Raw genomic sequence first — 27,865 nt, forward strand, 5'->3', positions numbered from 1 at the left:
CTGTAACAAAATGTATATCCATGTTTCATGTAAAATTTTCCATACTTCTAATGTGAATGTCCTTACAAAGGAAGTTCATGAAATATCTAAAGCTATAAGAATAAGAGTAAACGATATGGGTTTATTTTTCCCTGGGTTTTGGGTTTCTGGTGATACATTACAGATGTTTTGACCTTACAAGCTACAGGACTGGATTTTACACAACCTTTTTTGCCTCTAGTATCTCATATTTGAGAATATTACTTTGTTGAAAGCAATGGGGCAATCTGTCTTTATTATAACTCTGAAATCACTAACTCAAAATAGCCAACAAAATGTGATCCATATATGAGACAGAATTAGATAAAGCATTGGTCCATCTGGCTTTCCCTCTACTGGCTTCTTACAAGATATAGCTACCACAGTTGAACATTATGATTACTACTAATAGAAAAACATAAAAAGAAAAAAATAGCAGGAAATGCTGGAATTACTTGAAATTTTATCATTCAAAAATTGGGGCTCTAAGGGGAACTCAGAGTTAGGGCACTTGCTTGATGTATGGAACACTGGATTTAAGTCCCAGGACAGAAAAACCACCCCCAAACTGATTCGTAACTTGACTGAGAACCCATCCTCACCAGCGTTCTTCAAGAAGTGATAAAAAGGTACTAACTGTTACCATGGCCACTAATATAAATCTCACAAGTGTGTAAGCACAGAGCTGACTTCCACAAAAACTTAAATGCCAAGAATCAGGTTTCTGACACATCATAGCATCCTTTAGAAACCTGTTTCCTCAGGTGGTACCCTTTGCAGTGCACTGAGAAATCCTAGTTCTCAAACAAACAGAAAGTTCCTCAGGTGTTTTAATTTGACAAAACACTATAAAAGGCAAAGCACCCCTTTCCCATCCTCAAGTGTATTATAGTGAAAATTTATTTCTTTCGATTAAATATCTTTTCCTTAAAATCTTCTCTGAAAGAGAATAGCTCATAGTGAAGAAAAGAAGTACTCGGCTCTACCGGTTCAGCAGGGACTCAAGACACAGTGATGTTTGTTTCAACTAGTCCTTGGATGTGCTAATGAACCAAGTGTTGCCAATCATACAACTTTGCTGCAACAGTCTGTCTTTCCACTCTCAGAATACAATTTTACATACTGTAGACATACCACACACAGGATCTTACCAAATGAGTCTTACCATTCTTTGGTTTATGGGTTCTGTTAGTAACAGGGATATTAGTGGTGACAGTGGGTGGTGTAGTACTAGGAGGGTTTACAGTAGCTGGCAATAAAGATGAGAAAGATGCAATTTTAAAAGGAGCATAAAACAGTTAATATGGACAAGCAATCTACAGCTACTATATGAAAATGCACAAGAGAATTGAAACCATTTCATGCTACTAATACAGTAGACTAAAAGCTTACAGTGCATAAAACGAAGCAAGACTTTCTATGGTACATTAAGAATCAGTTTGCATGGCTTTGGTGCTACATTGCACAAAGGCTCAGAGCTGACCCAGAGGGACTGGAGAAAACAAAGTTGGATTCTATACCTACATCTGCAATTGAGAGGCTGGTAAGCCCATGGGAAATTACTCTTTCTAGAAACTAGTTCCCAGAGACCACTGAAAGAAAGTTAAAAGCAGGCAAGCTGCATAATTTTACACCTTAGAAGTTATCTAAACTAAGTCAAGTCTGGACTGATGCACAGAGACAAGGGAAATAAAATAGCAAAATAAAATGTATCCCTCCTTGAAAAGATAAATGAAAAAGAAAAACAAGGGGATGATGTGCATGGAGTAATCCAATCACTTGGAGGCCCTAGAAACTTCACAAACACTAGTGGGTGGGAAATATTTCATAAGGACAACCCTTAAAGGGAGGCATTTCATAAGTCCTATGGCTAAGCTGTTTGTCTGACACTTGAAAATGCACAAACAAGAAATCCTTTTGCACTGCTTCGACAGCTTCTTTCTTGGAGATTGTATGCCTCTGTAAGAAGAAAATTAACCAAGCACACAGCTTTCCTTCGTTTTATCTTATGGATGTATTTGTGTCGGAGCATAATCACGTATACAATGACTATCTGTTATTCCTTTTTAATTGTTACTTAAGTATAAAACAGTGAAGAGATGATCCAAAGAATTGCCTTCCAAAGGCACCAGAGAAAATGCTGAACTTCTTGATGCAAAAATGCGTGCAGTGACAATGATTTTCCATTCCAGAATAAAATAAAGACTTAAGAACAGGAACAATTTTCTTTTTTGTAAATCAAAACTGGGAATAATTGTGCTCACCCTAATGCAAATGCATCATGAAAATATTTGTGTTCATTAAGGAAAAACCGGGGACTACACGAGGAGAATGCTGAGTTTCTGGACCTTTGGTCCAACAGAATGAGCTGAGTTCTTTAGATATTTATATTAAAACAATAAAAAATGAGTGAATTTTCAAAACCTTTGGATCAAAGGTCTTCTGCTATGTTTTTACAAAACTATTTCATAACTTCATGGAGTTCATGGGAAAAAGCAATGTCATTTTCTTGAGGAATTGATTGGTAATAGTATTCATATTATCTTAGAAGGGAAATCCAAAAATAGTGCGTTTCCTCCTTGCCCTGCCTGGCTGACCCTCAGACTGCAAAGAGCCTAAATTCCACTTGCATGATCTTACTTTGAATCTGTCGCCTCTGTGCCATGATCCTTTTTAACAAAGCCACCTTCTATGGGAAGGCATACCCATGATTCTAATGTGGAGCATAGAAGATGCTACTTTTATAGAGGAATTTAGCATGACAATGAATAAAAACTGCTCACAAAAATTAGAAAGAGTAATGATAAGTATAAGCAAACTATTTTTGTTATATATTGCATACACATGTAACTATATTATTAGCATACAACTACTTTGTACATAAAACAATTCTATCTACAATATAGTCATCAATCATCAAAATAACACAGTAATATTAACACTAGATTACTTTAACATTTTTTATCTAAAGATTCAAGTTATACAATATAACACAAATTGCCCCATTGGTCTTATCTTCAAATCTTATCTAAATATTTAATATAAACTTTTCTATCAATTTATGGATATGAGCACCTCTTCAAGATACTACACAACTGCATATCCAAGACACTTGCAATAATCTTGAGAAGAAAAAATGGGGAGAAATGAAATCAATCCATTCAAGCAATATATAACCATTCACATTTAGAAAAACCCAGCGTTTTATGGAAGTACGGCCAATGTGGCCATTATGTCCTGACAACATTATCGGTGCACACCAGTAGTGTACACTCACACAGCAAAAGTAAACACAGATATTCTTCTTTGCTGTTTCTGTGTTTCCAGGTGAAAATTAAAATACAAACCAAAGCGCTGACAACATCATTTCTAAACAGCAAGCACAAGAACACAAAAAAGGTTCAGGAAGATGTCATCGACTTCCTACCTTGACAGAGAGTCCCCAGATCTGAACAGTTCGTCAGCTCAGCTGCGGGCAGAGGGACCAGGTAGGAACCTAGGTCAACACAAAAACATATGCAAATTTAACTTGTGATTTGCTGATATTATCCAAAGAGTCAATATTATGAATCATGTAATTGGTAAGGCAGAAACAGTCCTCAGAGAGTAAATCAACAGTGTTCCAACATGAAAGGTCTTGTAAGGTTACCTTAATTTCCTCAAATACACAACTGAAGATTTGACATTGCCCTCAAAATCTTGAGCTCTAATCTTCAGTCATTCACACATGAAAGGAAAGAAGCACAATTGTCCCTTTAAGTTTGTGTAAAAACTTTTGGTGCCTTTTTGAATAATGAACTATGAAACTCAGATGCTCTCCATTGATCTAAATCTTCCTGAGATAACTATGAGCTTAACTTATTGCAAAATAGGGCATTTGTTTAAAGAAATAATTAACTCAAAGATATACATTATACATACATCATAAATATATACTATATATCTAAATTTGAAAGATGTTTACGTAGTGGTGAATTCATTCAAATGTTTAAACATTTGTCCAACTTTCCCATGGGAAAATAATGTGAAGGCAGAGCAGGTGCACGAGCTCACAAAGTGTGTTTAATTAGGTAAGCGATAGTCACAAACAGAAAACATCTAGCTTAATGGCATCTAGGGATGTATGGTTTCCTTCTTTTCAGATGCCGCAAGCTCCTGGCTCATGGAAAAAATTCTAGTACATCAGAAAGGACCAGCCCTTCAGGCAGGTCTATGATATGATATTTGCTGGCAAGAACTACCTCATGGATTCCTGCAACAAAGACAGACACTTTACCTACAGTGGATGACATGTGGAGGAAAAGTTCCTGCCACCACGCCGACTTTCACAGAGACACCATCAGAAGCTAGCCTCACTGTAATATACGCCAAAGTACCTAGAGAAGAGTGTCAACCGTGGTGGTGGCCAACAGGAAGCTGTGTCATCAGCTTGGTGAGAAGAATGAACAGGAAACACAGCATTACAGGTACTGAGGTGGCAAGAGCTCTGAGGCCACAGGATTCTAAAACATGTGCCTGTGTGGTACTGGAGAGAGCGGGGAGTGCACACTCTTGGCACTACTGTATTAGAGTAGTAACAGAAAACTGTGGAAATGATCAGATATATGTCCATGCAAGGCCTTCTTGACTGCAAATGGCTGGGCCATTGAGGTAGTTAATACCAAATCCCATACACAGTAGATGCGTGCTCAGGCTTCACTAAGTAAATTATGAATGAATTAATCCCAGTATGAATGACTGCTAAATTTAGCCTAAACTCTTTTTTAAAAAGCAATTGGAATAAACAAATGGGTGCTTGGTAAGACTACAGACTGGGGTTTGAAAATAGCAATTTTGATCTGGAAAGATGCAAGAAGGTAAAGTAATATTAAACATTAAGGTTTGATAGCACATGTCTCAAGAAGATAGACTGAAAGAGAGAGAAGGACACAGAGAATATGAAATAGATTGTGCAAGATTCAGTGACTAATTGGAAAGAGGAAGAGAAAGGGAAGGAGGGAGAACACTTTGCTGGTTTCCAACTTGAGAAAGTAGGCATGATGACATCACAAATGGAGAAAGGAAACAGAAAGATCATAGATTATCTTCTGCTATGTCTGGCAAGGAATGCCATCTGCCTGTAGGACGTCTATAGTTCACACGTGAGAAGCTGTCTTTCTGTAAGGGGACCAGTCAACAAAAGGTACCAATGAGACTGTGTTCACTGGAGTATGGGTTCCAAGGAGAGAACAGATTAAACTTTAGCTATTGCTATATTTAAGTTTCCAATGCAGAGATCTGGGGGGGGGGGGATAAAAGCAGCCCTTGGTCAAGGTGGCTTCACAGAATTTAAGTAAGGAAAGTTGAATGGAGGGTGTGGCGGCAATGAGTGGGACAGAAAGGTTGAAGAGATAAAGTCTGAAAGGGCCTCTAACTCCTCTGTACAGGAATCAGTGTCAGTCTCGTGGGAACAATGAAAGTCAGACTGCGACTTTTGGAGAGTGGATGTGGCAGGAGGAAGCCTGGTTGTGCAAGGAAGCAGAGATAGGAAGGGGGAGTTTTGAAGACTGAAAACCTAAGCAAGCGTGTGCCCTGGGAAAGGCATGCGATGTTGCAAAGTTGAGGAAGGGCAGAGATAGAGGGTGAACTTATCTTCAAAGTTTTGGTGCCCCTTGTGCAAGTCCATTTTTTTCAGACCCCCCCCCCCACTTCTACAGGCACTTTTAGCAAGAACTTCTGAAAACTAACAAGCCTATCAGACTCATGTGACTGGAGAAATCTCAGCCATTGTAACACGGCACAGTGGAGACCCTTGGATGAGGTTCCCGTAGTTCTCAGATTACACACAATGCTGGCAGTCCAGGGCTCCTGAGAGGCTTCAGAAACTGATATGGTATCTCTCCAAGACAAAGAGAGATAAGGGACAATGTTGTGGGAAAGAAGTTTCTAGGCTAACTACATTTCCACCCTAGCGTATCTAGGAACTCAGAGGTGGGAATACGGGGAAACATCAGCTGAGGGGCCATGATTTAGAACAAGATCTTGACCGTTTTATCAGAGTCATTGTATACATTTCAATCTGTGGTTTCCTTTCAGAAGAAATTATAAACATTTGCTTCTGAATATTTTAATTAGTTGTTCTTTCTAAGGGAAGGCCAAGTTTATCAAATTACTAGTGTTGTATAAATACTGAATAGATAGATATCATTGTATCTCAAGAGCACTAGAAATTACATCTGAAATATTTTTACATGCAAATGGCATACAAGCAAGTGCCATAATTTAATTAGAAGGTAATAACAATGGTAAAGGAAATCTCATATTACAAATACCTTGGACTATGTAAACAAATACATGAAATACAAAAAGTAAACAGTGCTGGATATGGGGAAATGCCATTATAGGTTTGCTACTCAGAAGACTGAGGCAGGAGGATGACTTGAGCCCAGGAGTTCTAGGCTAGTCAGGTGAACAAAGCGAGACACCATCTCAGATAACTGAGTAAATACCCAAAACATACACAAACATAACATTTCTACTCATTTGCATTTTGTTACCCAGTGTGGTAGGTTTACAAATTTACAGCTGGGAGACTGTGACAGAGGCAAACTGGTCTCTTGGGACAATGACCTCTCAGTCATCAGTGGTGCTTATGTGATTTCTGCATGGGTCTGGCTTTTGGGTCTCCTAAAGATATTTAAAGCTTATTACCTAACAGCAAAATTTAGAGTCACATTTTATTTTTTTAAAGAAAAAAATCTTACAAATGAATCATTAGGACTGGGTTTACAGTTCAATCAGGAGACTGCAAGACAAGACCCAACTTGTGAAGCCTTGACTTCCGGTCCCACTGCGTGAAGCTGGTATGGCAGCAGGCATCTCGGCACTTGGGAGGAAGAGAGATAGAACCCATCATAGGGATCCATAGGGACCTTCAGAACAAATCAGTTAGGGATCTTGTCTCAAAAAAGGAAAAAGGACAACTAAAAATGAAACAAAACACCATCAAGGGCTTCAGGCTCCTCTCTCCGCTGTTCTTCTCCCAGCCAGGAAGGATCCCGACAGGAGTCGCTCCATTTGCACAGGTCATGTTAGCACTCACTGACGTGTAGCCAGCAGCGTATCTCACAACCTAAATTAATACTTACAAAAATAGGACAGCAAGTTAAAAACGATTTGGAAAAATATAATCCTCTCCAAGTTTCTCTTTGTTGGTGTTACTAAGATGAATTTCACAATTTTCCATAAGTAAATGTATTATAAACTTATTTTATGATTCTTAGAAACATTTCCCTTTTTTGTACTGTGTTGTGTATGTTCATGTATATGTATGTTTGTACAACTATGTGCTCGTGTGTATGAAGGCCACTTAGTTGATATCCAGTATCTTCCTGGACTGCTTTCTCCCTTATCTTTTGATTTGGAGTCCCTCATTCAACCTGGGTCTCACTGATTCCCCTACACTGCTTGGTTAGTGTGACCCTCCTGTCCCTGCCTCTTTACTGCTGGGATTATAGGGTTTTTGAGTTAGTAACAAAATCCAAACTCAGGTCCTCTGAGTCACCTTTTCAGTTTTCTTTTTATGACATTTATCATTATTTTGTATTTAAAATTATTTCTGAAGATCACTTAGGCTCATGAGTTTGAACACCCTCTACGAATAATGGGATGTCATGATAAAGTGATTATACTTTCCATTAAAAATGATCTAATAATTTAACAACGATTAACTCAGTCATTTGTTGGGCAGGAAACTAAGGACCAGCAATTGAATTTCAGAGCTGTGAAAGCCAGGACTGTAGTTTATTAAGTAGATAATTATAAAAAAAAATGGTATTTAGAGAGTAATGGGGTCTTCGTGATCAGGAGCAAAATTTTAGAGGGCCCTAAAGTCCAGGGAAAAATTAATAAATCTTAGAAAAAAAGCAACAACCAAGTTGGGTACTTTGGAACTTGTGTCTTATCTCTATCTTAGTCATCCACAATGTCTAAGAGATGAAAGTGCTTTAGAAATGCTAGATAAATAAATGTAACGTGCTTGAACTTCAGCTGTTCATTGAGTTATACTGTACCACTCCTCAGGAAAGAGTAGCAGCAATCAGTTAAGTAAATAAAACTAGACAGAAAGTACTGTCTGTTCTTTGTGAACATTGATGGGCATTAGCCAATGTCTTAAATGTAATCACAACCCAGGCAAATACTTGTGCCTATAATTAAAGGGTCAGCAAAGGAAATGACATGTTCCTGAGGGCCATAAAACTGGATATGCTTGAAATTTGTTCTAGGAAAAATAAAGATGCTATAATGTTAAAAAAAAACCCACTATCGATGCTACTGCATTTGTAATGGTAAAGAACCGACCAGATTGACTTCATTTAAAAAAGATGAACTAGTCGAAAAAAAAAATCTTAATTCAGAGGTAGTCTCCAAATACTTAGAAAAATTTAGAAAAACAAAACAGTGTGATTATAAAATGATTGAAACAGTTACAGATGACATTGATTTTATATTTAATATGTGAGAAAAGTGAGAGCATACTTAAACATTAAATGTAATCTGTTCTGTCTAACCCCCTTACTTTCCCTTTATATAATTTATCCAGCGACACACAGATGGAAAATGTATTCATTTCCTTCCACAAGTGGATACTAGAATAGTCAATACTTGGCAGACATTGCCAGTCTACTGGAATGCAAGGAATGAGCCTGCACTTCCCCATTGGTTACTGTACTCATTGAAAACGTGTGGAATTATGATGACCATAAGCAGCAAACCACAATATTTTCCGGGAGAGGGAAGAGGTTAAAATGTTAATAGAACACGCTTTATTTTTCTTGGTTATTGAAGTTTTGCTCAACCAATGCGGCCGAGATACAATCTTTGTACAGGTATTTCCCGTCCGTTCATAAGTGACTTGTCTTCTTCAGCCCCAGGCTGATGATTAAGTACCAGGAAATTCCTTCTCCCACCAATCTAACTGACAGGCACTGCAAGACATCTAAGCACATATGGTCAGGGGAGGCGGGCAGGGAATAGGTCACCCTGCAATGTTAAAAAGACAGCTATAAAGTTAACGAGGCTCAAACGCCTTGAGTCTGTACGACTGCGCTCCTCTTACGATGGAATCATTTTACAGACTTACAGATGACTTGCTGATATGTGAGCCTGCATTTGATACATTCTGGTAATCTTAAAAAGAGAACCTCAAAGGTGGTATTTAAGAAAATGGAAGGAATGCATGATCTCGCTTATGTGTGGAATCCCAAGAGGTTGAAATCAGAAACAGAGTAGAACAGTGATTCACAGGGCCTGGGGGGCAGAAGCGGGCCACCTGGCCTTTACCAGTGGAAGATTAGAAGCTCAGGAGTGAACAGTTTAGAGGATCTACTATTCTGCATGAGGGTTGTAGTTGAAAGTGATGTAATGTGTGTTTAAAATTGCTTAGAACGTGCTGATGGTATAACCAGTCTCTGAGTTCCGTTCCTCGGATATAAAACACTAAAAGGGATATGGTGAAAACTTAAAATCTTTTCACTATGAAGAAATGACAGAGTATGATGTTGTAAGTTGAACTAGCCACTTTGCATGCATAGAGGCAACATCATGCAACATGAATACATAACAATTTTGTCAATTATAAACAGTATTAATTGCTGGGCAGTGGTGAAACATGCCTTTAATCCCAGCACTGGGGAGGCAAGGGCAGGCATATCTCTGTGAGCTTGAGGCCAGCCTGGTTTATAGAGCAAGTTCTAGGACTGTCTCCATAGCTGCTGGAAAACCCTGTCTTGAAAAACTAAAAAAAAAAAAAAAAAAAAAAAAAAAAAAAGTATTAATTAATTATTTTTTAAAAGCTGAGGTTCCTAGGTATGAATTAATGATGTGTGTTAGCAAATTGATGTGTTTTTCTACTCTTCATTTTCTTTCCTATTTAAAGCAAAAGGAGTGGTCTAAATTGGGATCTGCACACTTAAATGGCAGCCAGGCTGAGAATGTAAGTCTGGAGAGGAAGAAACAAACCAGGAGGGAGGATATAAAGGTGATGAAGGATGAGGTGAATGCTAAGCTTCTTCAACAGGAATAGCCACAGCTCATATCTGGCAGTGTAATCCATGCAGAGATACCAACCAGGTATTTGTGTTTGCCCAAACAATTGAATTGTTCATTTTACTGGAAATCTAATCTTTCGATGTTAGAAATAATGTTACCACAGAAACTCACAATGTTTAACGAATGCAGGCAAAGAACACATATCAATCTATCTGCCCCTCCCAAGTGTAAGGGCGCACAGGGACTTGCTTTCCTACAGCTGGATGCCTTTCCCGCTGCTGCTCACAGTGCGAGTCTCAACAATTCTTAGGGAGCTTTGGGCTAATTTCCGGCTCAGTAAACTTGCTCATGAAGACCAATGGGAAATATTTTAGGATGATCGGACTTAGAGGAATTGACGGCAAATATTTTAAGATAATGGGCCATGCCATATCTGTCAGTATCGAACAATTTGGCCCTGTTAGCGTAATCACAGTGACTTAAAGTATATAAATCTATGGCCATAGCTGTGCTCATATAAAATGTTATTTACAACGCTGGTTGTCTGCTATGAGTCCTCTCACTTTGCTAAACCATAGTCTAAAGGATCTTTTCTAATATCATAAATGAATTCTTTTGAATAATAGCTCTGTCTTTAATTAAGATGTATGCTACCAGCGCCTGAGAATTCATGCTATGACATTTAAATCAATAACAGAACCATTTTCTGTAGGTGTTTAAATCAGTCCTATAATAAAACCTGACTTCTAGAATTAACTTCTATGTTATAAAGAATACCGAATAGAAGTCTATTTCAATACACTTTCTGTTACATATAATCATTTTCCATAATAACTTGAATTCAGCTATTTCCAGTGATGTCACAATTAAAGCCTCCTAATACACAACCTAGAAGGAAAGAGTATTGTGATGGAGGTGGGTCTTGTATCTTATCTGTTGCTTTCATTGGTTAACTAATAAAGAAACTGCCTTGGCCCTCATAGGACAGAAAATTAGGCGGAGTAGACAGAACAGAATGCTGGGAGAAAGAAGCTGAGTCAGGGAGTCGCCATGATTCTCCCACCTGACACAGCTGCAGGTTAAGATCCTCTCTGGTAAGCCACCTCGTGGGCTACACAGATTATTAGAAATGGGTTAGATCAATATGTAAGAGCTAGCCAATAAGAGGCTGGAACTAATGGGCCAGGCAGTGTTTAAAAGAATACAGTTTCCGTGTAATTATTACTGGGCATAAGCTAGCCATGCGGGTGGCCGGGTGCTGGGGACGCAGCCCCGCTGCTCATATTACAACAGTAATGGAAATGAACTACAAATGTTTGCTGTCAAGCAAATAGTGATGTGTTAAAAAAAATGCAGTAATTCTAGATTAATCAAAAATTACCGTACAAGGACAGCTGGATATTTGGCTCTGGCTGAATAAGTGACCGCCTAGGTAATACCATAGAAATTCTGCTCCAGAATGAAAAAAGGCCAGTGCATTATGGGAACATTTTGGTGAGTGAAATTTACAACTTTGTGAATTTCTTGGGATTCAAATCTAGTGCTGAAGCTTTCACGTGTGGGCCAATCATTTTGAACATTTTGATAAGGATAAACTAATAATGTGACGTTTTGTGGGAATACTTAAGAATGGCAAGCCCACTTTGACTGAGTAAACATGGTTCATCATCAAATACACCCTATAAAGGGCTGAACTGGTCACGGTTTAAAGCTAAGAGATCTTAGCGGTGGTTCTATGTACACATATGTATGCATCATTTCTTAATGACGAGCAGATTCAGCGAACAATGCTAAAGACATGAAGCAGGTTAAGTGTGCACAGACTTACCACAGCTCAGGTTGTTCTCGGCTTTGAGAGCCTGGGTTGAGATGCTCCAAAAGTCATTGTGCCAGTCCACGACATTCCCGGGCACACTACAGCTGAGGTTGGTGAGGACCTTAGAATCCATTGTGAAATTCCAGAGTCGAAAGTTATAGATGCTGCCCTTTAGAGAGGCAATTTCATCTCTGACAGAGCCCAGCAGCAATGCCCCGTCCCCAGGTATAACTGCACTCATGGTGGAATCACATGGAACTGTTTCATAGCTCTTCTTGAAATGTACACTCACGGAGCCCCAAGTATTATTCCATACAAGACAGAGCTGCTCGAAGTTTTCTGTGAAGATGTCTTCATTTTCCTTCATGGGCAATGCACTGTTCAGCAAGCATCTCGAGCCAGAAATGGAGAGGAAGTAATCATTGTTGACCTTCTCGAAACTCAGAAGCTGTGTGAAGAACTCGTCTGAGTAGGAGAAAGCTCTCCAGTCATCATCTTCGCTGCCAACTTTGGAAGCTTCAAAGCACAGCGTGAAAGCACTGAGCTCAGGAATGGAGACACTTTTTGCCACTGATACCTGGTACGCATCTAATGTCTGGGGCAAAATGACCTTTTGATTCCGTAAGGACACAGCAACTAGGAAAACAAAAAACATAAAGTCAAAACATAATTCCAGAATATGAGCCGAGATGCAAAACGTCTAGTGTCTCTCGGTTCTATACCACTTCCTTCTAATTAACTTTTTACTTAATCTGTGAGGCTTTCTCATCCCCCTCTCTGCCTGTCTTTTATCACCAACCTTTCAACAATGCTCCTACATCAAAAACAACTATATGCAATCCCACCCGGTTCATCTTTAATTATGATTTCATTTCACAATGAAACGAGCGACAGCCCTGTTTGTATTTTTTAACTCTGTTCAAAACATTAATAATTAAAAAACAAAATTCCTGAATTAGAAAGACCTAGCTTCAAGATGATTTTGTTTGAATACTATGGAGTTTTAAAACTTTTGTTTTTTAAAAAAGAAAACAATCATTTTTCATTTTAAATACCAATCCCAGTTCCCACTTCCTCCCCTCCTCCCAACCCCTCCACACCACACCCTATCCACTCCTCAGAGAGAGTAAGGCACATTGCTTTGGAGGAGGTCCCAGGCACTCTCTACTATATCTAGCCTGAGTAAGGTATTTGCAATACACTATGTTTTACAATACTTTCTGAACACAACTTAGTTCTACTTGCACTAATAGTTGCCTGTTACCCTCTTACACATTTCCAGACAAATCTCATCCTGTCAGAATGTCTGTGCCCTCCTCTTTCCCTTATGCACTAGTTTTGTTTGTCCTCTAGTAAAATTATTTTTAGGGAAGTATCTTTTATGGCCAAACTAAAATCATTTCTAAATGGGTATGTTCAAGATTTCTAGTGGGAAGGTGTTAGAATTACAGATTTTCATTATTACTAGAACCCCCCCCCCTTTTTTTAATTTTATTTTTATTTTACGCTGTGCTGGGCATGTGCCATGCCTGAAAGGAAAAAGCTAGCATGTCTCTGTGAGTTTGAAGCCAGCCTGCTGTCTTTAGCAAGTTCCAGGCCAGACATGGCTATAAAGTAAGAACTGACTTTAAATTAAAATGAAGCCGGGGGTGGTGGTGGTGAATGCCTTTAATCCTAGCACTCAGGAGGCAGAGGCAGGAGGGTCTCTATGCATTCAAGGTCAACTTGGTCTTCAAGAGCTAGTTCCAGGACAGGCTCCAAAGCTATAGAGAAACCCTGTCTCAAGAAACCAAAAAACACAAAACAACAACAACAACAACAACAAACAAGCAAACAAACAAAAAACAAAAAATGAAAATAAAAGTGTTCTGTAGACAGACTATCCAGAATTGAGCTCTTCTGAAACCAGCATTTGGATCTAGTAGTTCTAGTTTGATGCTGAGGATTCTCAGGGTCTATTAATAGGTTCTCACTCTTAAGTTTTGACCCTGACTATTCACATTCACATGAGAGTATAGTTCTGTCCTCCAGCACATGCTAAATGGAAACAGAAGCTTGGCACCATCTGTGGTTTACATACCTCTGATGTAGCTGGCGTTGAAACCTTTCTTCTGGATGCTAAAGTCACTTGAAAAAGACACATGCATCTCATTCACAGTTGAGTTAAATGACAAGCCTTTGGCAGTTGCTCCACAAAATTTTGTCTGGCTCTCTCCATTATCAAGGGATAGTGAGTCATAGATGCAATTGGGAGCTTCTTCAATGTCGAAGTCATTAAACGTTATCTGAATGATGTAGCCGGTAGGGGCTCGGAGGGTCCACGAGCAAGACTGGGTGTTAGGGTAGTCGTTAGGGTAGCATGGAGAAGTAAAGGTTCCAGAAGGATTGGATAGGACAATCCTGCAGTTGCTACATCCCCACACTGTTGGTTAGAAACAAGAGAGAGAGAAGGGCTGGGATCAGATTTTGAATAATAAAACAAGGATACCTTTTACTGGGTGCAATCAAACAGTAAACATAAACCGGGCAGTGGTGGCGCACGCCTTTAATCCCAGCACTCGGGAGGCAGAGGCAGGTGGATCTCTGTGAGTTCGAGACCAGCCTGGTCTACAAGAGTTAGTTCCAGGACAGGCTCCAAAACCACAGAGAAGCCCTGTCTCGAAAAACCAAAAAAATAAAAAAATAAAAATAAATAAATAAAAATAAAAATAAAAAAATCATGAAAATCAAGAGGAAGTGAAAGCATCTCAGGGAGGAAAAGAAATGCCGAGAGTATTCCAAAAAATAAAGACAAATACAAAATTTCAGAGAGCAAAGTTTGAAATTCTGAAAACCCAGCAAAAGGTAGAGGAACTTTCTCATGCTAGGAGCTCTGTAGGTACCACACATGGCAGATGATTCCAAAGAGTATACGAAGACTAAGGAGCCTTTGGGAGATCTCACTCAAGTTTGTCAGGTATGCTAGGAATAGCTACCCCAGAGAGACACTTCTGGGGACAAGGGGTATGAAACCATGCAGGTAGTACTCAATATTAAATAAATATATTATATATATAGAGAGAGAATATATAAATATATATAATATATGGAAATATATAAAGAGAAACTCTTGGGAAATAAATGTTGAAATACAAAGCAGAACAAAAGCATAAAAAATTATCTTATCTTTTAGTAGTTTACCTTTCAAAATCAAAAGACTCATCACTGCTCATTTTGTTTATCATGGTTGGTGATTATCACTTATGTGATCATCTCATTTACTCATACATTCAGCAAATATTTATTGCCTAGGACATGCTAAAAATTGTTCTATACAGAATACCAAAAATCAAGACTGACAGTCTTTACATGAAAGATTAACATTTCATGGTTAGATCTAAAGAATATCGAAAAGTGGTGTGAAAGTTTTAATTTTCAGATTGACACAATCCAGAATCACCCAGGAATACACTCCCAGCACAGACCTGTCTAGACCAAGAGAGTCTGTGGGCTTGCTTCAGATATTGTCTTATTACATAAATTGAGGTAAATGGACTATCCAATGTGGGTGGCTCCATTCCCTAGACAGGACGCACTGAACTATATGGAAGAATAGAAGGAGCTGAGGACAAGCATGCGTCAACTAATCCATGCCTCTCCACGCCTTCACTATGGACACAATGTGATCAGTTGTCCCAAGCCCTTGCTACTATGACATCCCTGCAATGGTGGACGGTAGCCTGGAACCGTTAGCAGCATAAACCCATTCTCCCCAAGTAGCTTTTGGTCAGGGTATTTCACCAGAGACAAAGGAAACACAACGGAGACAAATGGTGACAAAAGATGGGAAGAAGAGTAAAACAAAGGAAAGATGTGATAAAGGAGACCTTGTGCAGTTCTCCAAAGGTGGCATTTTAACAGAAATCTTACTAAAGTTAGGGCACTTGCCATACGCATTCTACGAGACAAACAATTCAGCCAAAGGACACAGCAAAAAGAAGGACCATGGTCAATGAATATTTTGTCTGACGTTGAACTGTCAGTTGCACGGGCCAAAGGCAAGGTTTCCTTTGCACACCACTATTTTCTCAATGTGCCAGGGGAGCTCACAGTCAGTGTTACTTGAGTGAATGTATGCATGGAAGAGAGTCTGGAATATTGAAGATCTTTTCTGGTATTCTGAACTAAAGCCTGGCTACCAGCTGGAATGAGAAAACAAGGTCTCTTGAGTCCTCATCTACAACTGTTTCTTTAGTTACTATTCATGCTTTAAAAATATTTGTAGAAAAAAATATTTGTAGAGCTGGGCGATGGTGGCGCAAGCCTTTAATCGCAGCACTTGGGAGACAGAGGCAGGCGGATCTCTGTGAGTTCGAGACCAGCCTGGTCTACAGAGCTAGTTTCAGGACAGGCTCCAAAGCCACAGAGAAATCCTGTCTCGAAAAACCAAATAATAATAATAATAATAATAATAATAATAGTAGTAGTAGTAGTAGTAGTAGTAGTAGTAGTAGTAGTAGAAATCTTGTTCACACAACATTCTAAATGAATTACTAGAAAACCAACACACGAAGCTTTAAATAATAACACTTTAATTCTACAGTGTAAACCGCTTTCCTTCCTCTTTGACTGGGTGGAGCAGAGTGACTACGCAACAGCTTTTCTCCAGGGGCCGCTATTACACGTGTCATTTATTCTTCTATGATTCAGTGATGCACTCAAAGCCTGAGAGGTGTTAGCCTGCCCAAGTCAGGTTTTCCCTGCTGCTATTCCCAGGGGTTAGCTTGTGTTGTGCAGTTTTGTAAACTCTGTTCCCCATCCGGTCGGTCTAACCCTTCCTCTATTCTTTCTGAGTCTCTGACAGCTTGGGCATGGTCCAAGACAAAAAAGAGAAAACAAACTATGATTGTCAAGTGTCTGTCTGAACCTTCTCTTATCTCTCCCGAGAGCATCATGTTCCATGCCTGTCTTTGTAGCGCTACCAGGGGAGGTTCGTGTTACTTTACTTGTGGGATTATTTGCTCACTGTCTGTCTTCTCCCATAAGTCTATAAACTCAACAAACAAAGGCTACTTACTTGGTAAGTTATCTAGCCTTTTGGAAATACTCCAGGGTGTTCCTGACACATGAGACATCAAGTTTGTAAAGACACGAAAGAACAGTTTAAATGAACAGAAATACATCCAAATTAAAGAATGACTACACACAGTGTATAAACCCAAGTCAAAGGAAATGCATGCTTGAAAAATGGGTGAAGAACGTGGGCTGTGTCACGTCTCCGGATAGGGTTTGGGACTCTTTCTTATAATTAACTCATGCATAACCATGGCTAAGATGACTGGGCCTCTCAGATAAGTTGAATTTCTTACACTGAATCCTGGGCTCCGAAAAGAAAGAAGTCATCCTAACCTAGAATTTATACATAGTAATAGACACCAGAGTTTTAAAAAAAGAAAGCAAAAAAAAAAGAAGAAGAAGAGGAGAAGAAGAAGGAGGAGGATGAGGAGGAGGAGGAGGAGAAGGAGAAGAAGAATTTAATATGCAAGCAACAACAGAAAATTCTACCAAGTTCTATGCTACTAGAGCATATTCAGGAAGGGGCATTATTTGTCTAAGATGAGATACATTTCCTGATATCTAAGACCCAAGTTAGATGCCACACTTCCTGCATTCACTCATCAAATTCTTCCCTAAAAGCTGATTGGAGAGTAGGAAGAATTAAAGTTTGACTTTTAAAACTGTTTACATATATTGACCTAATTTTAAGAAATATTTGTGGTGTGTGTTTGTAAGTGTGTGTGTGTGTGTGTGTCTGTGTGTATGTGTGTGTCTATGTGTGTCTATGTGTGCATGTCACAGTAAGCCTGAAAAGGACATAGGACAGCTTCCACTTTACTTCCCCTGTGGGATCTGGGAATTGAACTCTGGTCCTGGTTTGTGTAACAAGCATTTTTGTCCACTGAAACGTGCTGTTCGCCCCTGACCCGAGCTCATGCCTCAGTTTCTCCTCTTTTGCACCACAGGTAATAAAGAACTAATACCACTCCCAAGGTTGTCAGGAGGGTGACACGGGTTTATAGTCAAGCATCTTGGGACTTGTGTAAGGCATGTGGTACTAACATTTAAGTGTTGAGTATCATAACACATTACTACAACTCAAAATCTATGCATAATTTACAACAGCTAAAATAGCACCCCCCTTGGTAGACTCTCATTAGCCCTCAGAAAGTAATTTGGAAAAGAGACAAATAACATAGCAGTAAAGAAAATTAAAATTACTTTAAACCATCCTTCCACGTGACCTACCTCCAGTGGCCAGACAGCATCCCCAGATAATGCTATTGCAAAGCCATTATTTCAATGGATGGAATATCCCATCAGTAACAATAGCAATATAATCATCAAAGTCAAAAATCACTTCACTATGAATGGTTTTTGCTATATATTTTCTTAATCAACATCATAACAACCATGGAAGCTATGCCCACTTCCACCTTTGGTTGAAACAAATACCACTTAAAGAGATTATGTAATGTTCTCAGAGTTACAGCTCTAATGTGCAGCACAATCAAAATTCAAACCAATTATAAAAGATATGAGCTTAGAAGATTTTGTGGAAAACAGATGGGCACAATGAAAACATACAGGGCAGAGTGGAAAGGGAAGATACAAGTTATTAATGGGAAAGTTTCAACAAGTAGTGTCATTGCATAAAATAAGTATAAACTTGAAATGTTAGAAGTTTTATAATATATTGCTTTTGATTTGACCATGGAGTAATCAAATGTTAGTTGATTCCTCTGCTGTGAATTATTCCATTAAAAAATTAATTTGTGACTGGACAGATTGCTCAATGTGTAAAGCACTTGCTTTGCAATCATGAAGATGTTAGTTCAGATCCTCAGCATTCATGTTAATCTGGGTACAGTCACATATATCGATAGCTTCATATGCTAGAACTCTAGAGACAGGTAGGTCATGGAGGTACATTGGCTAGTGAGTCTTCCTGAAATAACAGGATTCATTTTCAGTGAAAGATGTTCTAAGTTTGGGAAGTAATAGAGGAAAACTCCCAGCATCAACTTCTGTCCTAAACATATGCAGCAATGAATGTACTCCTATATACATATGCACCCACAAGCATCTCTCTCTCTCTCTCTCTCTCTCTCTCTCTCTCTCTCTCTCTCTCTCTCTCTTTCTCTCTCTCTAACACACACACGCACACTCACACACACACCATCTACACACATGTATATACAAGAAATTAATATATTCTCTTATAGATAAGTCTTATAAAAAAGTCTTCCTAACAAGCTGGCTACTTAAGTAGCCACTGAGTGGGTCTTTGGTAAAACCACAGTTAAAATGTCTCCTTAAAAAAATCTACCCAAGTAAAAGTCTCCAGCTTACTGTGTTCTGTGTGCGCGCGCGCCTAAATAAATGCCTAGCACTAACTGGTCAGTACCTTATGAAAGCTTATTCTTTAGTTAGTCTTAAACCATCTTCAGGAAACCTTTGTGCCAAAAACTCTCCTCAAATAGAACTTGAGGAAAGACGTACTGACTAAATAAGCAATTTTCATTAAATTTATTTAGTTTATTTTCTGTGTGAATGCTTTGCTTACATGTACATATGTGCACCATGTATGTGTCTTGTGCCTGTGGAAGACAGAGGAGGGCATTGGAGCCCCTGGAACTGCAGTTACAGATGGTTGTTGAAACTGTAATGGTACTGAGAATTAAATCCTGGCACTCTACGAGAGCTTCAGTTGTTTTTAACCCCCAGCCATCTCTCCAGTCCCAATGAACAGTATCTTAATAGTTTCTTTCTTGAATTTCAGAAATGTTTTATCTTTCTTTCTGTGAAATCCAAAGCACATGTTCTTTAAATTTTTTCCTCGAGGGGAACTTCTGATCCCAATTGTTAAATAAGACAAATGAGAAATTATTCGTAGTTGATTTTTAAGATCTAATTTTTCTATCCTGTGCTAAATAGTAAACAAAACCCAGGTGTCAGAAACACCTGTGATCCCAGCATTTGAGAGGCAGAGGCAGAAGAGTCCAGAGTTTAAGGCCAGCCTTGGTTATGTAGAAATGTCCAGAACCATCCTTTGCTCTATGAGACCCTATTTTAAAAGCAGCAACAAGAAAGCAAACAAAATGAATACAATTAGATGTTTTTATTTGAATTCTCAGATAGCTAGAGCTATTGGTCTGAGCAGGTGGCTCATAAAAATCTTGTCCAGCAAAATGCAACTTCAGTTGCTTGCTTCATTCATAACTTTCAGTCATTGTTTGCAATATGTATAGTGATATATCAAGCTGTAAGGAAAAAGAACTCATGTGTTGTTTTGTAGGTTTAAAATATCTAGTAGCTCTGGCTGCTTCCGAAGATCAACCCTAAAAGCCAACAGTTGGGAATTCTAGTGCCAGTTTAATCCTTGGAGGGTTAGGATAGTCACATGTTTCTGCCAGTTCAAGTCAACAGCTGCCAGATGGAAGTCACATCAATGACATGAAAATAACATTCTAGATGCAGACATGGCCTGCATGTTGATAGCGTTCAGAATGGACAGCTTCATCAGGGCAACTATTTAATTAATTTCTGACGACTAGGCACATTTTCAGGATGGGAAGGAACCTGAAGGGAATCTGGCTGTGACATCTGGGATTGTGTTAATGTGACAGACTTGGCAAGGAACGCAACTCTCCCTCACCACTCTCCTGAAGTTCTGCTTTTGGAGAGAGCATTCCCATACTGGGGAGGGTCTCTGGCCCACCAGGCTGACACTGGCCATTCTCACATTCTACTGGAGCTTCCCATGTGATGACACCGCTTCCCTCCTAAACCCTGAGGACACCCATCCCCCCAAAGCTAACCAGATGATTGTTTCATTTCCTCTTGTGATTATTCAACCTCCAAAGCAGCATTGATAGGAAGTTATCACAATGATTCAAGCGGAAATCATTTACTTGGATAGGTTCAGTTAGGTTTGACACAAGGAGAAACCTAACAAGACGTGGAACTGAAAGTTCTAGGATGGGGCAGCCTTCAGCTTGCTAATGTTTTCAGCTTCTAAATATATTCCCATGCACCCCACCCTCAAACACATCTTGGTCTTCTGTAACATTGTTCATGTTTCAACTTCCAAACCTGTCTTTCGTTAATCCCCTTGTCAAAAGAACATTCCATACTCAACAGCAAAAGGCAATGTTTCATTAAGCAAGTGAACTGTTATAAATCTTACTAGAGTCATCTTGTTCTGTAGATACACACTGGGATTCCTTAAAGAGGAAGAGACACACAAACAAGTGAGTATACATACACACACACACACACTCAACGTTTACTTTCATGGACATCTCTTCTCCCTCAAGTAAAGGCTGAATTTGCCCTGTCTCTCATTAGATAACTTGAAGCAACATGATCTGAGTGTTATATTACATAATCTACTTCTTGACTAGCATATTCCCCACTTATATTCATAGCCTACAAACACACAACTCTGGATTAATCAAGTCAAGAACCTTCTACCAGATAATTAATAAGCTTCTACAGTACTGCCGAAGAGACTGCTTACATTCATGATGATTCTTCATATTGAAGCTTCAAGTCTTGTGTCTCTCATTAGTCTCTTCACCTACTATCTCCTCCTACCTTCTCAGCCCCCACAGCCTTCCTTTACTATGCTTCATCTTACTGCTCTTGTTATGGAGAGTATAGCTCTCAGGCCGTCAGCAGTAGCATCATCTCTGACACTAAGAACTGCCCAAACAAAACTTTTAGGTTAAGGTTTCCAAGCAATTCTAAAACATGTTCCTTTGAACAATAACCCGAGACTTGCTCTGAAACAACAGAAATCTACAAAACACTTCCACACCTAAGGTTCAGGGAACACTGCAGAAGAGATGTGGAACGATTGTATGAGCCAGGGTATCAGGGAGTTTGCTGCAAGATTGTCTCTTAGTAACGTCAGAAGCTGCACCCATAAAGTCTCAACAATGTGACTGTGAGCTGAACAAGGATGACACCAATGGACATGACCAACAGGATGGAGAAAAGCCCATGAGCCCTCGATGCTACACAAAGAACTACATTCAACTGATGAAAGCTGGGAACGGGAAAGGTAACTTCCACAGGGAAGAACACACCAACTGGTTCTCCAGAGGCAAATAGTCAGCCCAGAAAAAAAACAAACAAACATGTAAGTAACATTATATGGATTGAACAGGTATATTTAGGGTATGAGATACACACACACACACATACACACACACACACACACGCAATTAAGAAAAAAAGAGGCTATGAATTTGAAGGAGAGTAGGGGCATGTGTATGGGAGGGTTTGGAGGGAGAAATGGAAAGAAAGAAACATTGTAGATATACTCTCAAAAATAAAACTGAAAAGGAAAAAGGAAACAGCAAAAATATCCCTAAAGCCGGATCAAAGGAAAGAGGTGAAGGTAGACATAACAAGGTTTCATCAGAGACAACAGAACAGCTCCTCTCATTAATTGGGAGTGTCCGCAACTAACTCCTCCTTTGTTCACGTGGACAAGGACGTTGTCATCTCATCACACCCATGAATAAATGAGCTACCTCTCTCGCTTCAAATTCTGGAAAGAGGGACTCTAACGGATCAGCTAAGCCCATGGCTCGGCTCCTTCCTTTGAGGCAGGGCTCTGCCCACTGGACCAGATTGTTGACAATCTCCAGGCACAAGGTTGCTCCTGAAAGTGTCTGTTTCCTCTGGAGCCCTTATTACCATATTTGCACAGCTTGCCCCCGGGGTGGACCCTGACCTGATGGGAACCAAATCCCAGACTTCCTCAGTTAGATTTTCTTTCTGAGAAGTGGGAGATAGAGAGACAGGTCATTTATTTTGTCAGAGAAGGAAGCCGACAGGCTGGCCAAGAAAGGGTAGTGGGGTGGGGACAAAGGGGTGGACATAGAGAACACAGATGACAGTGATGTAGACCCGAGAGGCTGACACTCTTTAACTGCAGACATTCAATGCTATTGCAGCCACCATCCTCTCAAGCACCCCTCTCCACCCAGCTCTTTCTCTCTACTCGTTCTCCCTGCATGATCATACATGAGCAAAGACTCCACAATATTCCGGTGCCAGCAGCAGACATCCTCACCCTTGCCCCTGCTTGCAAATGTCTGCTGGATAGCTTTACTTGGATATCTCACAGGTTCAACAATCCGAACACCATTCCACGGCTACTTTGTTTGCATCTCCTCCGATACTGTTAGTAGCATGACAGCCATCCAGGCTAGGACTCACTGTATCCCTTCTCGCTTCCTTTCCCCACATTTCACACATGTTATCATTTATTGTATCTTTGCTTAGTAAATCCACCCCCTTCATCTAATTTTCTTCTATTACCATGAAGTTTAAGCCTCTTATCTTTTCTCTCTGGGATTATTCTCTGTAGCTAGTCTCAGAGTTACTTAATACTCTTGCCACCTTGAACTCGCCATCCATATGACCACCAGAAAGACTTATCAAAATGCAATTATAAATTTGAGAGTTTTTCATCTCTTGCTCTAAAATGCTTGGGTTCGACAAGCGAATAGCATACCCAGCACGTCATTTCTGTCAAGGTCATAATTCCATCCCTTACATCAACTTATTCAATGAATACTTCTGAAACCTCTATGTGTCTGCAAAGTCCCAGGTTCTAAAGGTATAATAACATATAAGATAGCATCGTTTTACTACGTGGGTTATACAAACTATTGGAATATATTGATACTAGATAGTGCTATTATTTTAACTGAACAAGTCACTGAGCGCAATAGTCTATGTTTAAACTTTGTAGAGGTGGCGCCATAATCAGGAAGGCTGGTGAGATGGCTCAGTAATTATAAGTACTGGCCTCTCGCTCAGAGGAGCTGGGTTCAATTCTCATACCCACACGGAGGACCTGGCTATTGTGGTGAACACATGGTACACAGACAAGCATAGAGCCAAACACATACACACATAAAATAATGTAATTTAAAATCAAAGAAATGGTGCCACGGAGCTTGTGATGTGGACCAGGGAAGACTATTTCACTAGCACTTGTAAGACCCTAGATTTGATCCCCAGCATTTCAGAAAAGAAAAAGAAAAAGATGAGTAAAAATGAGAAAGAGGAACTAGAGGAAAAGGAGTAAAGAGAGGAAAGAATGAAGGGATGGAGGGAAATATATCTAATGGATAAACAAAAACCTGAGGCATAAACATGTATTTTTGGAAGTGGACCAATTATAGAGGAAGGCAGGAGAAGCAGAAAAGTTCTGGTCAGTTTGGTTAGCCAGGATCTGTGTGTAAGGAAGTTGGATTGCTCCAGGAACAGAAAAGGTTAGTTCAGCTGAATACAATGTGTAAAGTGGGGAGAAACAGTGGCAATAGACAACAACAACAACAAAAAGAGGTGGAGTTTGTAACACTTTTACAAGCCCTGTCCTCCTAAAAAAATCAGTAAAAAAATAAATAAAATAAAAAGGGGTTACTTATGGGAAAGTAAAATCCTCAGAGTTTTGTTTCGCAACAATTGTTTACATTTTCCCATAGTTATATGAACACAGTCCTCCCAGGGAACTAAATGCCTTTGATATTCACTGCCACCTTATTCTGAGGATTTGACAGAGGACAAGGAGTCAGCTACCCTGAAAATCTGCTTTAAAAACAAGATGGTGGTCTCAGTGGCAGGGCACACTAGTTTCACAAGGACTCAACCCACCAAAGCAAAACCTGGCCACTAAGGGACAGTAAAGTGACATTTAAGTGTTCATCAAAGGTCAGCTGCACTTGTGTGTTTTGTTACCCACAAAGAGAGACTGGAGAAGCGATGGGAGACTCTCACCTAATGTCCATCTCACCTCACTGCCTCACAGAGAGAAGCTTTTCCTGTGCATTATCTGGGCAGCTCTGCAGGGCCAAACTGGCTTACCTGATAAAACACCGCCAAATCGCACCACCGTACATGGCACTCCTCGTTTCATACAAGTTAATTGCCTCTCTTAAACCAGGAAGGCAATGATGTCATTATTGGCCACACAGCCCGTTACTAACTCGTGAGCTAGTGGGTTGTCCACCTTGGAACTACTCTTGGTCTGCAATGGCTGCTCAAATGTAGCATTTTAGAGATCCTTCCATTCTGGTTGTCATTTTATAGCACAATTTGTTAGCTATCGTCATTCCTAGCATTCACCCACCCACCCATCCATCCATTCAGTTTTCTGGGTGCCTGAGTTCATGATGGTCAATCTTCTTTTAGACATTCGCATGCAGTCAACAGAGTGTGGTCAGCGGGGAGGTGTGGGCAACACAAACTTTAAGAGCTGGTGACTGTTATTACTTCCTATTTGTTCCATGTAATGTGGTGCAGGTGATGAACCTGAAATTAACAGCTAGGGCAAATTTGGGGTTTGCAAATTTACCTTCCCAATAAGGTGGGAGGGCATATGTGAAGACGGGAGTTGGTAGGATAGGGCTGGAGGTTAGCTCAGGTTTTCCACTTGAGCCTTTAATTTGAGACCATAATTATAAAAAGCCACTCCAGTTTGTGCACATAAATGGAATCACTTTAAACAGCGAAGGTTTAGAGGAAAGCAAACTGCAGGCACAATTGAAATGCTTTGTCTCATTATGGAATATTTCTTTTTGCAAACTTCTTAGCAATAGGGAAATCTGGTGTAAAGATCCTATAATATAGACCTTTAAGTAGGATTTTTGTTCAGTATGACCATTCTATACATGAGGAATTCTTGTTTAAGTATGCTATCCATTTGTTTTTGTGCATTGACAGAGTCAATTACTTTAAAAATACTGAACAATATAAATTTTCCATATATACGTATGAAGGCTGCTTGTCTGTTCCTGGCTGCCCAGAACCGAAATAATCACACAGAACCTTTATTAATTACAACACTGCTTGACCTATTAGCTTATGCATATTTCTAGCTCCCTCTTATCTCTTAAATTAACCCATTTCTATTATTTTATATTTTACCATGAGGCTCATGGCCTACCAGCAAGGTTCCGGCTGGTGGCTTGCTTCTTTCCCCTCTGGCAGCTATATGTCTCCTGACTCTGCCTTCTTTCTCGCAAGCATTTAGTTTAGTTTTTTCTGCCTAGATTTGTTCTGCATGCTATAGATCCAAAGCAGTTCCTTTAGTCATTAACCAATAAAAGCAAAACATATACAGAAGGACTTCCAGCATCACACACATACACACACATACATACATACATGTATATATATGCATAATATATATATGTATATATATATGTTAGCAAAGGTTATTATGAAAGACAAAAGAGCGAAAAAGACGATTTAAAAATTTCCTGCAAAGTCTCAAATTGGATTTCTGAAAGTTTCTTCAGACCTTATTCTAACTATATCACAGGGCCTAGCTGATACTAAATATTTTCCATCACTGTGAAAAATCACAGTGTGGAGGACAAATGCAATCAGAAAGCTGAGCTGGAAACTCCCCAGCTTTTCTCTGGATCAAAAAAAAAAACCCTTTGAAGGCCCGGTCTTTAAAATCAGACCACAGTCATGGAATCCCCTACCATACTGTCATGACACAACACAAGAGAGGCAGAGAAATTAATATAACAATAAACAGCATTTAGTGAACGATTACTGTCCTTCAGATGAGCGAAGGCAGACTGAGTCAACTTGAAACCATCTATGCGGACTGTGGGAGTCGGCCATATTACCAGCATATCACAGAACCTCTGATTTTGGCTTTTCCATTAACCCTCTTCTAACAGTAAGCAGCCACAGAAGACTTGGTTTCCAAACCTCAAAAAAAAAAAAGAGTTTTAAAACCCTGGTATGGGTTATAGGTTCAGTCTTCATGCACAACAGAGCCCCAGCTCTTTCGTTACAGGAGAGAACATTGCAGAAGAATTACAAGGATATCTGGCATTTCCCTAAGGAACAGAATCATGACACACAGTTTCGAAGGTCAGGAGGCAAGAGGGGCTTTTTGAGGGTTCATGGGACCCAGCCTATTTATGTTCTACTTGAAACCCTAAGTCCAAGTCCCAAAGGGACAGCCAATACAGGTTGAATACAAGTGAAGCTAACGGCAAGCAAACATCCTGGCTCCTGGGGTACATCGCTGCTGCTCAAGAAATTTTCCACATCTTGCTAACAGTACTTATTGTGCTATTTTGAATATTGCTGGCTTGGAATTATAGAACAAGCCATGACAGATCATGAAGATTTAAAGTGTGGTTACATCAGGAAAAAAATCAGCTCCTTTCTACTTAATATAGCTAAGTTAGCGTGTTCTCTGTGCCAACCAGTTCACGTCACAAAGAAAATGGTTTATGACTTTCATGGGCTTAACATGCCTATTAAGAAGCAGGCTGGACTTGGGTCTGCCACACCATGGCTGAAATGGTTAACTAATTACAGGTTGGGGGCCAGGTGATGGCGGTGCTAACCCAGCTCCTGGCAGGTCACAGACACAGAGGCAACCCAATAAACTTGCCTGCATTTCAACCACTTTCCCTGTGCCCCCGGCTCCTCCACATCAATGCCAGGTCCGCAGCAAAAACACACTTGAAAAAGTTCATACAGGTCACGGACGTTTATAATTGTAAGTTTCCAGGAGTGTATAAAAATCTACTTGCTTACTGTCTTCTCTGAGCCAGTTGTATTTTTAAACTTCAGGAAAATGGTCGGGAGACTCATCCTAGAAGGGTAAGGTCACACCTGCAGGCAAACAGGACAGAAGCCAAACCACCAAAAGTGGGTGGGCTGGGTGGTCGACCGAGCAAATAGCCTAGCGTGTTTCCAATTGAGGCCCAGGCCTAAAAGCAGAAGCTCACCAGAGCCTGGGCCATCCGGGTGGAGGCAAACCTCACTGTTGCTAGGAGCAAGTGTAGGAGGGCCCAGCTACGGGCATCTGTTTCCCTTTCTGCCGGAGGAGGTTGAATCTACAATTTCAGCCAAATCACCTCTGTGCTCTGCATGACCATTTAGATTTGTGGGGGTGTTTGCAGA

General features: G+C 39.8%; 1 protein-coding gene across 3 annotated transcripts in view; it reads right to left on the reverse strand.

Annotated features, from left to right (window-relative positions):
• Adgrg6 (adhesion G protein-coupled receptor G6) overlaps nt 1-27,865 on the reverse strand; it is a 135,819-nt gene that overhangs the window by 52,026 nt on the left and 55,928 nt on the right. For 2 of the 3 annotated variants that reach the window (XM_050122231.1, XM_050122233.1), the window contains exons 3-6: nt 13,944-14,285; nt 11,876-12,499; nt 3,446-3,514; nt 1,184-1,267 (exon numbers count right to left, since the gene is read on the reverse strand). In XM_050122231.1, the coding sequence (XP_049978188.1) occupies nt 1,184-1,267; nt 3,446-3,514; nt 11,876-12,499; nt 13,944-14,285 (1,119 nt within the window). The remainder of the gene's footprint in view (nt 1-1,183; nt 1,268-3,445; nt 3,515-11,875; nt 12,500-13,943; nt 14,286-27,865) is intronic. The other variant, XM_050122232.1, reaches the window with a different exon arrangement.

This window comes from Alexandromys fortis, unplaced genomic scaffold, assembly GCF_014885135.2.
Source record: "Alexandromys fortis isolate MF-2015 unplaced genomic scaffold, M_Fortis_MF-2015_v1.1 scaffold_215, whole genome shotgun sequence".
Lineage (NCBI taxonomy): Eukaryota > Metazoa > Chordata > Mammalia > Rodentia > Cricetidae > Alexandromys > Alexandromys fortis.